At 40.6% G+C, this 14,218-nt stretch overlaps 1 protein-coding gene across 16 annotated transcripts in view; it reads right to left on the reverse strand.

Annotated features, from left to right (window-relative positions):
- ARID5B (AT-rich interaction domain 5B) overlaps nt 1–14,218 on the reverse strand; it is a 289,023-nt gene that overhangs the window by 20,647 nt on the left and 254,158 nt on the right. For all 16 annotated transcript variants that reach the window (XM_079899440.1, XM_079899444.1, XM_079899442.1 and 13 more), the window contains 2 exons: nt 12,538–12,590; nt 2,690–2,787 (listed from right to left, as the gene is read on the reverse strand). In XM_079899440.1, the coding sequence (XP_079755566.1) occupies nt 2,690–2,787; nt 12,538–12,590 (151 nt within the window). The remainder of the gene's footprint in view (nt 1–2,689; nt 2,788–12,537; nt 12,591–14,218) is intronic.

A 14,218-nucleotide genomic window follows, 5' to 3' on the forward strand; every position in this document is an offset into this window, starting at 1 on the left:
ATTGGGGTTCTGCAAGTGGGGCCCTAGCAGGCCAGGGGAAGGGAGAAGGGACCACCTTCCCTTTTGCTTGCTGTTCATTTCAGTGCCAACCCAACAGTGACGTAGCAGCAGCAGTTGGTTCCACCCTGTCGCGTCTTTCAACAATCCCTGAGTAGTTTCAGTGCATTTCCTCTGAGGTCTGGCCCCAGCCACAGAGCATGCCTCTTCAGGACTGCGCCCAGCTCCACGGTGCCTCTCCTCTGAGACCCTGAAGGACCAGTACTGGCTGGGCGCCTCTACCTATGAGAGATCTGAACCCCAGTTTGGTGAAGTCCACTCTCCAAACTTCTGGGTGGTGATAACCTACCTTTTCTCTATTCCTTCAACCCTAGGAAACCTATAGTTACTGCCTCCATAGTAGTGGACTGCTTCACACCAACGCTTGTTAAGCAGTTCCCTACAGTAAATTCTCTTTGTTGAATACTTAGTGTGGATTTTTATTTTCCTTCCTGGATCCTGACTGATACACTGACCGAACAAATTCTAGATTTGGAGGAGTAGCCGACATAGCTTTTCAAAAAATGTATTCCAGTGGGAGACTAAACCTTTATGAAGTCTGCTCCCAAGAATGAGAGAAGAAAAATCTCTAAAAATCTTTAATAATGTTTTCAGTTGCTAAAGTTGGAGGTATCTCTATTAGAATTTTCCATTTTGACTGACTGAAGGCATGTGGGATTCTACTACTCCAGGAAGAGGTAAATCATAAAACAAAAGTACACAACCTTCAAAAGAACATATCTTGGCATTTCATTTAAGATTGAAGCTATTTTTATCCACACAACTGCTTGAGTAAATTAAACACACAGCCACACAGCCACACACACACACACACACACACACACACACACACACACACACGTACCTAGTACTATGGAATCCAATCCTTTTTCTATCCCAAACCGTATCTGTTTTTTGACCATGTGATGCTTTCTAATACATTTGATTAATTTTTCACTCTAACTAGGTGAGCCAGCTCCCAGCTGAGATAACACTCCTTTTTCAAATTTTAATTGCTATCTGGTCCTTTAAGTGTGATGGTTCACATGCTGGGGACGTTGGCACATGGAGCTAAGGGAGGTTCACTATCTGAAAGTAGAGACAGTGTTGCTAATGAAAATGTTTTGATTAAAGCCTTGACTCATAATCAAAACAAGATGACTGTGGTACCTCAGACACTACAGAACACTCATGCCAGGTACCAGTGCCTTTTCATACTAGAACTTCAGTGCTGTTAAGTGTTAGGTACAGTGAGGGTGCGGGCTTTTGTATTAAATACTGCGAGAAATAACACATTTAAAAAATTCGTGCAGTATACTGCAAACAATGCTATGAAAAGTAATAATTTGAATTCCTGTTATCAATTTTTTAAAAATCCTTCTGCATTATAACACTGTCAAGTAAGGCAATCTCTTGGGAATACTTTGTGAGAATTTTTCGTAGGGTACTAAACCCAGCTCAATTTTCTATGATTATACCTATAAAAACATTCCAAGTTTCACTGAATGGCCATGCTAAAAGAGGCTCTGTGTTAAGTGCAATGCAGATAAAAATATAATTGGGCTCAAAAGAAATATGACTAAGAGTTGATGTGTGAGGTGACATTATCTGAAGATGCATTTGTATGATCCAGAGACGGGTGTTAAGCATGTGGGTTGAAGTTGGAATGGGAACTGACTATGTGAAGAGCAACCATCAAATTTAGCACTTGTGTTTTAGTTTTCAAAGGAGGAAGCTAACTGGCCCATTTGCTCAGCTGACCGTGTCTTGACTTCATTCCATCCATGGCCATCATTAAAACACAGACACCTCTACTTGGATCTCACAAGCTCTGAATCTGAAACCGTGAAGCCAAGTCGGTCAACACTACTGCAGGGAAATGCCAGTGATAAGGAACTTGTTATGACCTAAAGAAATTAAGTAGGGGCTGGAAGTACAAAGCAAGGATAACGCGTGATTTATGCTAACTGGTCTCCAGCATTGTGGGTAACACAGTCCTAATGCAAAGGGGAAGAATTCCTGAGGATACAACCCTCATAGGAGGCCAATTTGGCATTATTTCTTGTTTGCATTATCATCACCTTTCTAAGAGAAGCTGAAATTATTAGAAAACCAAACCACACAGAGCTTGGCAAGAAAGGATTTCCTGGGTCGAAAGCATTAGAAGAAGAACACCAAGATGGGAAAAAACAATGGATCTTATCTGGGACCAATTTTCTTATTAAAGAAATGCTTACTTTTCAATATTAATACAGTCAACCTTAACACTTTTCAATATTAATGCAGTTACTTGCCAACCTCATAGTAACACCACAGACCCCAGAATCTCAAAGTTTTCCAGAAGCTGAAAGGTCTCATAGTAAATAAACCTACAGAGTACAGAGAACATATTGAATAATGTACGCTTGCGGGGGGGAGGGGTAAGTATTATCAGGCAGGTGGTCACAGGATAAAACCAAACTAAACGAACTTAATCTAATTTCATCCCTTATAACCAGAGAAAGCCATGTTCCCTAAAAATCACAAGGCAGTATGCAAAGTAAAATGCCAGAGGGATATTTTCTGTTTCCTAAAAGGTCTTATGCTTGACCAATTAACTTCCAATGAACACACTTGTAATTAATCAACGACTTTCCAAGAAAGGGTGCCTTACCTTTCATAATGTCTGCGGGTACAAGTGGCGGCACTGGTGCTCCCAGGATTACCGCCTAATTCATCATAAATATGTTTCCATTGACGGCGGGCTGTTATCTGAAAAAAGTGGCAATGAGAAATTTAATCTTGCATCATAAGAGATTCACAGTGCCAGGATTCAATACATACGCAACAGTCTATTCTGGAAACCCAGAAACAGAGAGTCCACATGAGTACATGGGAGACTTACGGGCTTATAGTAAGATCTCACTTTTAGCATTTTTCTTTACAGTAAAAATGGAATTCTGCTCTGGGCTCTACATTTTGTCACCCGTAGCACATTTTTATCTGAGGCATCTCCCTGGACATTCATGTAGTTATTTGCCCCCAAGGTCCCAAACTTACACTCTGTTCCTTTATGTCATGGGATAAAGCATCAAAATAAAATAAGACTTCAGCTAAAATATATCTTAGTGTACCAGCTGAAATGAATCAGAATTAACGTTACTTGCTTAAGGGATATGGTCATGGTGGCTGAGTACACAGGTAAAGACAGAGTTTTCATAAAACATGCTTTTGTATCTTCTGGTTTTTCAACTACTGTGATGTGTCGCCTACTTTAAAGACTAAAAAAAAATTCCTACACAAATTAACTAAAATGATCAAGTTGGTTATGAAATGTATGGTCATCTCAGGCTGTATTTTTACGCCAGCTCCTCTAACCATGAGAACAAAACCAAAATCTGAAACTGTCTATGTCACAAGCTGTTTATTTTTCTTCACTTAGGTCAGGAAAATGGGATATCCATCAAATCCTATGAAAATTAACATATTCCAAAGTCAAAATGTAAGCTCTGTATTTTACTGAGTTGGGTGAATAAAAACAAACAGCTTGCAACATACCGAAAGGCATACTATGGTCTTGGGTTTTTTTTTCCTTTAATTTTTATATATAAATTAAGATTTTACAAAATAACAGATGCATGATCTAGCAAATGATTCATTTGGAGAAACCACGTCACTTACTACATCTGAGCAATCTAGTGTTTCCTTGAAACTGGGAAGACCGACCAAGTTCTGAGATCTTTGTGAACGTTTCTAAACAGGGCTCCAGGAAAAAACTCTGTTAGTGGAATGTGCAGGGGGCAGGGCGTGGCAGAGGTGCCAGTGGCATTTAAACAGTCAGAACAGGAGGCTTCTTTTGAAAAACACCCGCAGAGCTGCCAGCGGAGTTCACTTAGGGGCTAGAGGCAGCAATGCGTGAAAAAAAATCTCAGCGTGCATCCAGGGGCTCTGTGATTGCGATCTAAGGAGGAGAAGGGTGGTTACATATCATAGGGTAAATGGTACCCTTTCCATTTCAAATAAAAAGAACCCCTTCATTTCCATAAACCCTTCTTAACAGACCCAAGTAGGACCTCGAGACAGTGTGAGTTTTGCATTGTTCAATTTCCCATGAAGCATTCTTGGACCAATTTGTTTCAATAGTTCTTGTTAGCCTGAGCCACCTCTTAGATCTACTAGCAGCTATAACTAAAAATCCTCCTGTATTTGTAGCTTGGTTTAGATTATAATAATAAATGTTTTTTCAAGCCCCTTTAAAAATACTGAAAATACATATTTTGGTAATTATTTTATATTTAGTTACAATCTCCCTCCAACCTTTTAAATATTACCGTTTCAGGCTGATCCATTCTAGACCTGTGTATCACAGAAGAAAGAACAGGTTCCCCTTCTTCCAAGTATCTACCTTATTCCTCAAAGCCCTTAGAATACTGAGTCCCTTGAAACATATTCCCTTCCCTCAGGTGAGGTGCGGGCCCTGGAAAATAGCCTATGTGTGTTCCTGCAATCACTTCAGAAAGAAACAATCACTCTTGTCATTCTTGTATCTCTTGTGTACACTGTATTTTATATTTTGTAAAGAGTTTTCATATCCATGATATCATTTAATCCTCCTATCAGCCTGTGAGGCAGATTATAGGAATCTCATTCACAGACCAAGGAAACAAGTCTCAGAGAGGCTGCACGACTTCCCTAAGGACACACAGCAGCAGAGTGGGAATGTCAGGATTCATACCGAAGTCTTATGGTCCCAAGAGCAGACTTTTTTCCACTACATCAAAGTAGCCTCCGTATCAGAATGACCTGATGAACAGTGTAGCAGGGTGACAGTATAGAACTCCAGGGGCCTTTTGCTTCGAAGGAAGGAGATAACTGCGGGACCCATAGCTTCTGCTACAATTTCTCAAATTCTCACTAGTGGGAACATAGCATCGCTACTGCGAGGTCAGCAAGAATGTAAGGGGGTGGGTTGGGTTACCAATGCTCTGAGATATTACTCTCTTAAAGTAAAACCATTAAAACTGTGGTTCCTGCCACCCTGCCCACTTGTGTCTCTAGTTAGAACATAGGTTCACCATTAAATCACGGATAAGTCCCAATTATACCAGAATCCATCCATTCACTCATCCATTCACTCACCAAACATTTATTGAATGTCTCCCATTTGTTGGGTACTGTGCTAGCAGCTGGGTGGCAACAGTAAAAACCCAACACCCAAGATGACTGCATCCTAGTGGCAGATACCCAAAAATAAACAAATGACCAAATATATAAACAGTACTACTGACTGTGAAAAATATAATGAACAAGAGGCCACTGCTGACAGGGATATGTGTGGAAACTGGCCGTGTTCCCTACCCACAACCCATCATCCAGACTAGGGGATGCCCTGTTAAACACATGCCTATGACAGAAATGACAAAGCTTCTTGGAGAATAGATAATGAATTATCAAAAGGAAAAACAAAAACTCTTCCTGACGCTAGGACTGAAGCTGCGGCAGCGGGAAGCCGGCATCAGTCACCACTTGGCATTAGTAAACCGTATGCGGCTGGCTAGGGGCCTGTGTCAGCCCCCCGCTAGCAGGTTCTGCTGTTTCAATACAGTTTTTACCAGTGGAGAAAAGACAAGGGCCGGGCCTTCAAGGAAGTGGGTTCTCAACTGTTTACTGAACTTCCACTGGCCAGCCTGGATGAATCAGGCCATTTTGAGATATTTTCTTTCCACAGGAAAGTCATAAAATGTGCTCTTTCCAACTGCTCAACGCCTTTAAGTACACAGTTCTCCTGGGTATACATCTCTTATTTTTTGTGCCCAGATGCGCTTTCAATTCAAACGCTGACCATAGGCTGTACAGCAAAGGAACGTCTAAATCCTCGCCTTGTCCAAACCTACAGGGGGTCTCAGAGCCCTGTGAGGAGAGATAGGAGGACGCAGCTGGGACAGCTCCTGGGCATCATGCCCCCACCTGTGTACATCTGCCTTCTGTACTAACAGGCTTTCGTCGTGCCTAGGCATGCATTGGCTTTGGGTTTTTATTCTGTTGTCCTCTCTGGATGTGTGTAAGCTTTAAGCCCAGTCTCAGGCAGAAGCAATGTCTGCCTCCTGGTATCTGGCCCCCAGCCCCATTCAGCTGGAAGGTTTGATCCAGCCATGGGGTTAGCTTGATCAACTCTCTCATAAAGCCTCAGGCTTCCTGGACATGTTCATGTTTCAACCTGACCTTCTATTATTTTAGGTTTTTAAGGATACAAAGAACTCTGGCTGTCTGTTTCCTAAAGAAAATTCATCCAAGCAGTGGGATTCCTGACATCAACACATCTGCTGCTGCTTACCATTCTAGGACACTACCAGGTACAGAAGCGGAAGGGAGGGTGGAGGGTTGAGGGTGGGGTGATAGCATGAGAAGAAAGAGACGTCACCGCTTTTAAGGGTTCACGATCTAGCAGGATTCATAACGCATACCATTAACCATAAAGCAAGACGGAAAACCGAGTGGACCACACCCAGGTAAAGTAAACCAATGTAGGTGCATATGAAACTTAATCTCACTTTGAAGACACTCGATAGTTACTTCTTTCCCTAGTGTGGATAAGACCCAAGGAACTCTGTGAAAAGCACTCTACACCTATCATGTTCATGAAGTTTTCACTGCTTATGAATACAGTCGCCTCTCTGCATCCACAGACCCCTGCAGATAGCAAAATTTGCGGACGCCTAAGTCCCATATAAAATTTGCATATAACATATGCACGTCCTTCTGTGTATTTTAAATCATCTCCAGATTGGTTATACTACTGAATACAATGTAAATGCTATGTAAATAGTTGCCGGTACTTGGCAAATTCAAGTTTTTCTTTTTGGAACTTTCTGGAATTAAAAAATTTTTTTTTTCCGATCCAAGACTGGTTGAATTTTCAGATGTGGAACCCTCAGATACAGAGGGTAGACTGTACAGTGGTTTTCAAACTGCTTTTTAGAATTCAGGTGGTGTTTTAAAAGGTGGTGTGAAACTAACTCTCAACAATGCTAATCCCTGCCAAGAAAATGGGCCCAGTGAGTGGGAAAGGAATCTGTCCCTCCCATGGTTTTATTTGATGAAAATAGTCTGTCGGGCTTCCCTGGTGGCGCAGTGGTTGAGAGTCCACCTGCCAGTACAGGGGACACGGGTTCGTGCCCCGGTCCGGGAAGATCCCACATGCCGCGGAGAGGCTAGGCCCGTGAGCCATGGCCGCTGAGCCTGCGCGTCCGGAGCCTGTGCTCCGCAACGGGAGAGGCCACAACAGTGAGAGGCCCGCGTACAGCAAAAAAAAAAAAAGTCTGTCACTTTAAAAAAAATTGGAAAACTGTTTAACCCAAGATACAGTCTTGGAGGCTTTATTTTCCTACCTTTGAGGTCACTAGGATGAAATAATTTTGGTATTTTTGTGGACTGGTGAGGAAACAGTCATCAGAAATCTTTTAGGACAACAGTGCTTCCACTATTGTATTAACTGTAAGAATGTGTAGGACCTTATGAAGTCAGGAGAGTTTGCCTGCGAGCAGTGTTGCCCCAGCTGCTGTGAGAAAGCCTTTTTCCTCAGGACACCTTGAGGGTGGACTGAATTCAAGGAAGATGACTTTTTTTTCCTGGTAGTACTCCAGGAACTGGAGCCTTTCAAAGCGATATGACATCATCTTTGGCCTCGAGAATTTTGAATTAAGCGAGAGGCTTTGTCTGTCCAGAGAACTAGGGTTAGATTCAGAGGATGCCTTGAAATGATGTCAAAGCCAGAATCTGATGTCAAAGCCTAATCCTTCCAGCAAGAAGACAAGTGACTTCTTCCAGTTGGGAAATAATGGTCCGGTCTCACCCATGGGGCGAGGCGGGGCTGTGAGCTGACATTCTTAGAAGGCAGCACTTGCATGGTCCTCTGCCTCTAGGATAAGATTTACTCAAGACCCATTTCCCGACTCAACCTCTCTCCAAATATTGCCTCTGGCTTGCCATCAAATGTTTAGCCAAATGGAAATCACTTTAGCAAACCATCATCAACACGCTGCATCCTGGTAATACCCCAAGCTACTCTGCAAGCTTTAACTGCTTCACCAGACACTGAGGTGAAGACCTCCTTAGCTCATCAGCAAAACTTGATTCAGTTCTGCCTCTTCCACTGCAGGTGACCCAGACTCTCAAACGTTTGGAAGGAGAAATTGGATATATGACTGTTAAAGAAGGGTCCTCATTGCCAACCAATCAAAATGCCAGTATACTGTTCTTTAGGAAATCAAATCCATTCAATACATTTATGATCTCTAAACCTAGGGGTGCAGAGATACAATACACATTTCTAGCAGAGGCAGAAGAGGCCAAGAAAACAGAATATAGCCATTAGTTGCATGCTGTAAAGGCTTAAAATAGAACTTGTGCTCTTTTTTTTTTTTAATTCAATTTGAGGGTTGTGAAGGACTAAAATGAAATAATCCGTAATCCTCAATTCGAACCAGAAGGTTTGGAATAGTTTATAACCACAAACAAAAACAAGCCAATTAAGATGGCCTCTTTTTATAACCCGAAGGAATTCCAGAGAGATGTCTTTATCCAATCACAAGCTAACAGCAGAAGAAATATATCTACACATTTTAAACTTGCAATTTTTTACTATTACTGAGTATTTACATCTTCCAGACTTCCTGACCCATCTTCTAAGGTCACACATTTTTTCTCAAGAATCAGAAAATCTCAGCTAATAGTTAGTATATCTGGTAAGGTTCGTATTAAGTACAAAGAAATGACTGAAAGATGCTACCAATGAAGGTAGGTTATTAGATCTTTTTTTTTTCCCCAAAACATCACCCCAAATACATAAAAATATACATAAGAGACTGCTGGGAATGGAAGGCACAAAGAATTTATAAATCTCTTTCTTCCCAGTGATACCATGGAGGTTGAAGTAATTATGCACAAAATTCTCAGCAATTCAGAATGTGAAGAATGCCACGGTGACCCCATTCAACTCATTTCATCTCCCTGTGCCTCAGTTTCATCTGCAGCAGGGCAAGGATCTTTTTCTGCATAAAGGCCAATTTGCGAAAAATAAAGTTAGGGGGCTACACTTTTCCTTATTCAAAATGAAAATGGCTTATTGAGTCCCAATTTAGATTGCCACTTTACCAAACAGAAAAATATTCGTTGGAAACTTTGTGCTACTTCTGAGCCAAGGAATGTTAATATTCTGGCGTGTTTATTTAGTACTAGCATGAAGACAACATTCTAATCTTTGATACTTGACTTAGATGGGGGCTTCTGAAGCCAGGAGTTGTGAGGTCTAGTAATCACTGTTACCATTAGCTTTGAATTAACATAATCTGGGCAGCTTAAAAAAAAAAAAAAAGGATTCTCAAATTCTCAGGCCAGGCCCCACCCCAGAGTTAATATCTCAGAGACTTAGAAAACTACTTACACTTTAAAGTTCCCCATTGAAAATTGGAGCCCCAGTTCTTGAGTAGCCTCTGGGAAGCCTTTAGAATCTTCTTCACTGATCTGGAAGATTCTAAGATCTCTTTTGAGCTCTAAATGCCAAGTCTACACTTGCTTCCGACATCAGATAATCTCACAGATAAGTATCCTCTAGTAAGGCTGCGATGACAAGGTTAAGTCCTCAGACTGTGGATATCATTCATACATCTCCTGGAGTGACTTCAAAACTGAATCCTCACCGAGCATCTCATAGTTTTATTAGTCAAAATATACTAGAGAAAAATGTCTTCTGTACTTCACAGGTTCAAAAGCTTAAAGGTAGAAACAGGAGTGGCAAACTTAAGTGCCTGCAGGGCCAACAGGTAGTATGAGGCATTTTTTTAAAAAGGAGGGAAGGAAGGAGGGAAAGAAGGAAAGAAAGAAGGCAGGAAAAATCCCACCAGTTGGCTTCATTCAGTTCATGGCCCCAAATAGATTTTACAGTGAGATAGCCACGTAGATTCACTGCTTGAGACAAGATGAAAAAATATGGCGTATTGTGAAGAGTGGCAGGGACCCGCCAAAGGATGAAGAAGTTGAAGGGTGAGTGGAGAGGGAAGGAGGAAAAGGGCCACCCCACAGGTCACCTGTCCTCTTTGTGGCTTGGCTGAAGAGACGTGAAACACATAACCAGATGGAAAGCAGATGCCCGTCTGGTCTTGCCACGTTCACCCATCCCAGTCACTCTCTCCTCCACTCCATCCAGCACAACACAGTGCAGGAAGAGTAAGTGGCAAAACATAACACTCAACTTGTTATCGATCTTCATAGCCCCCAGCCCCATCCCTCACTGCCTAGCATCCAAGGGCCTTCTTCCCTCGGGCCCATCCTTCTCTCTGGATTCCCCTTCACGGTCACTTATCCCCACCACCTAGTGACTCTACTTTAAGTTACAAACTCTCTATACCCAACTTTATTCTACCTACATAGTTTGTTTCCCCATCTGATTTTCTCTTCCAAGAAGGCCATGATCTTTCACGTCTAAATTCCATCCATTCTCCAAAATTCTGCTCAACTGGCATCAGAGCCACAAGTCTTTCTTCCCCATCTCTAAACGAGGAAGTACTTTACCTGAACCGGGCGCTGATCTTTTTTTCCACCTTGCTTTATAATTACTGCCTTTCCTGGATGGTAAGCAACTGGAACCCCTGGCCTAGATATTTTTATGTCTCCCAGAGTGTCTAACACAATACCTTCTACACATAAGACACTCAGTAAATATGTGGTCAGGTGATCTGCTGATTGTGTCATTCATTCATTCATTCATTCATTCAACAGAAGAATAATAATCACTGTTTGTTCAAAGAGTACTGCAAATGCCTTGAGGCTCATCAGAAGTTTCTTTTGTATTTTCAACACCACTTTGCTATTGCATGTTAAAAAAAAAATCCTTGTGCAAATACAGAAGATACAAAAGCAGGAAAAACGGATTCTGTGAAATTTACTGGCACTCTCCCTATCAGTGAATAACAAAAAATTCCTGGGTTTAAAAAGACATTCATAATGTTGTGCAATATCATGTAACTGCCTGCAGTCACGGTCCATGAGAATGTGTATTCCTACTCTGAACTTTAAAGGTTAGGCTTAAAAGTCTAGGCTATGGGGTTGACTCCTAAATTTATGAGACTAACACTGAATAAGTTATCAGCTTTTTCACATGCACAAAAGCTATAATTAGCTCAAGATTTTGCAAAACTATGAGCCACAGTGGGAAGGAGTCAAACTCCCTGTCCTATCAACAGATCCAACCAAGTGAAAAATTACATTATTTATTTTTCAATAGGGCACTTGGTAAAACAAGTATTTTAAGCAAATTCATGTCTATGAAATGCACCTTTAAATGTAGTTCATATGAGTATTCGATTTCCTTATAAAAATCTATGTATGCCCATATATTAAATAAGCATTTTACATGTATATAGACTCACATCAAAGAATTTTTAGTCAGAATTCACAGCAGGTATCTCTACATTAATACCAGATTACATGAGTCACATAACACTTGCTGTCTTTTCCCATCCCAAGCCCCTGACATCACACCCTTACATTAGTTTGTGGAACAATATGCTACATCTGGCAAGAAACACTCATTATTTTGGGTTAAAATGAATTTCATTTTCTTGACTCTGTGTCTCTCACTGTCATTTTACTACGATACAGGGATATACCCCAGGTTACTCTGTGAGGAAAGAAAAAAAACAATTTCTTCTTCAATTGTAGAAGAACCTGCACAACTCAATCTGATCATTGTGTGGAGGAGAAAATCTTTCCAGTGACGACATCTTCCTGTGTCACTTGATTTTATTACAGATGTCATCTCTGCGTGCTGCATTAGTGCAGCTCTCTCTTCTTCTTTCAAGATTTTAATCTGAGTCTGTTGCTCTAACATTTTATCAGTTCAAAATACATGCTGTAAACCTCCCTGGCCATCAGATTTTCCTGTGAGCTAAAAATAACCCGTTCCTGTCAGTTAGAATTAGCTGATAAAGAGTGTCAGAGCCTGTTCTGAATAAGTTTGATAACTTCCTGTTTATGTGGCACTGACCCTTGTCTAATAAAGCTTCTTTGCCCTAGAATGAGAGGAGATTCTGCTGCATTCTATTCCTTAATGGCCAATACTGATTACTTTTGAAAGCCTTTAATACATTTCCCATATTAGACATGAACAGATGTCAGGTATGTTGCCAAGGGAAATTTCTTTTATGCAATCTTGGCTTGTTGTACAATAATAGCCCTTTCTCAACATGGGAAAAAATTACAGACCCAACTAATTTCCCTGACAGGGGAGAGTTACATATGTTTTCCACTTGTAGTTTTTACGACAAGTTTACAATTTTGCCAAACCTGGAACTAATTGGGACTGTTTCCAAAAGCGGCCCAATAAACCCCCAAAAGTGTAGAGCCATTTGAAAAGGTAAGTCAGCGATGGTTTGCTTTTTGCATTTTCTCCATTTTGGTCACAGCAGGGTGCGGGTGGGGGGTTAGATTGCAAAACTATTTCATTTAAGTCGCTTAAACACTTACTGTTTCATATCCTCCCAGTTTTTGAGCAGCTTGAAACATAGTCCAAAGGTTAACTGTTAGAGGGACAATAAGTATTTAGATAAGCATTGCATTAACATATTTCCAAGAAATGTCAATTAAAACATTTTGCTTTGTTTTTTCAATGAGAAAGAGAAAAAAAAAAAAGAAATACTAACAGTAACCCAGAGAGCTAAGTTCTTAGGAAACAATTTGCCAAAGGGTGTTCAACAACAGGATATATTAGTACCACTTAAAATATTTCTTAAAAAAGAAACAGTCACAAATACGGAAACAGTTCTACTTTTAGGATAAAGGACAAACACAATTTTTAGTCCTATTGCCATCAGCAGACCAAGGGAAGCTAAGTTACAGCCTCCTTGGGAAAAGAGGGGGATTTCAAAATGGGGGCTGTTCTTGTAGGACCCTTAGAAAGAAGCCATTGACTAAAGGGTAATATCTAATGCCTCCTTCAGATAAGAACTCTCCATAATCAATAAATAACAGCCACTTTAATATATGATTAGCTTCTTAATAGAATGTCTGATGGCAGCACTATATTAAAAGCTCATAGCATATTTCACTAGCACATGGTACCTTGCACTGAGCAGGGAAATAGATATTTCACCCTTGAGGCTGCAGTGATACAACAGATCAAAGGAAAGGAAGATACTGGTTCACAGAGCAACTGAGTCATTTGTCCACTCAGTCCCCTAACCTGCCTGTGTGATGTTGCACATATGTATTTTTAAAAACAATTTTCTCTTCTCAGGACATGCATGTGTTTATGCTATTAAACATCTACGCCAAATTGCTAGCAACCCTGTTCATTTGTACTAAATACCATGGAATGGGACCGCTACGGATTTGATTCTTTCACAGGAGGGGAAAATTGAACTTCAAGTAATTCCTTGGTAAAGGAAATGAAGAATAAAATTAAAATTTAAAAAAAAAAAAAAAGGCTCTTTGACACAACACGTTCGAAAAGCCTCATTGAACCCTGCACTGTTTCAAAGCTATCAAGAGCCCTGCCTCAGCCTTGATTTAATCTGAACCAATGCATAATGCAACAAAGCTGTTCATAGTACATTAATTTTACTTCTATTTCAAGCAACCAGTTTTCAGACAAACATTGTAATCATTCGTAGTTATATAAGTTTATAATAGCTGCAAGTGTTCTCTTGCAATCAGTGCCAGTTGCCATTAGGTATGTAAATTGTTATGTAAAACATACAGGTTTGACATTCTTCATCAAAATGACACATGGTTTTAATCTAGGAAGATACATTTGGAGAAAATACTATTTCAAGCCAGGGGCTCATCGCTTTGTGTGCCACGAAGTCCAGACAGAGGCAGTATATATATTCAGTTGTGAAATCAGGACAGGGTCTGGGTTTCTTCTCTTTTTATAAGGAATTCTGCTCAGCTAAGAGTTCCCTGTTCTACTTTAAAATATATGATGACGCTTACATGTACATGTCAAAGTAATTCAAAATTGGGCCCTCGGTTCAAATTTGTGTATTTCTTGTTTCCTCTGAAGTCATCAGGTTTTTGTTATCTCCTAACAAATTTGGGGCTTAGGAAATATGTTTTCTCTTTGTGGTTGTTTTGTCCATCTTTTAATGTCCTCCTTTTAAAAGCTGTCTCTTCAGGCAACATCTGTGCCTGATAAAGCTACGTCATA

The sequence above is a fragment of the Stenella coeruleoalba genome (genome assembly GCF_951394435.1).
Source record: "Stenella coeruleoalba genome assembly, chromosome: 16".
Lineage (NCBI taxonomy): Eukaryota > Metazoa > Chordata > Mammalia > Artiodactyla > Delphinidae > Stenella > Stenella coeruleoalba.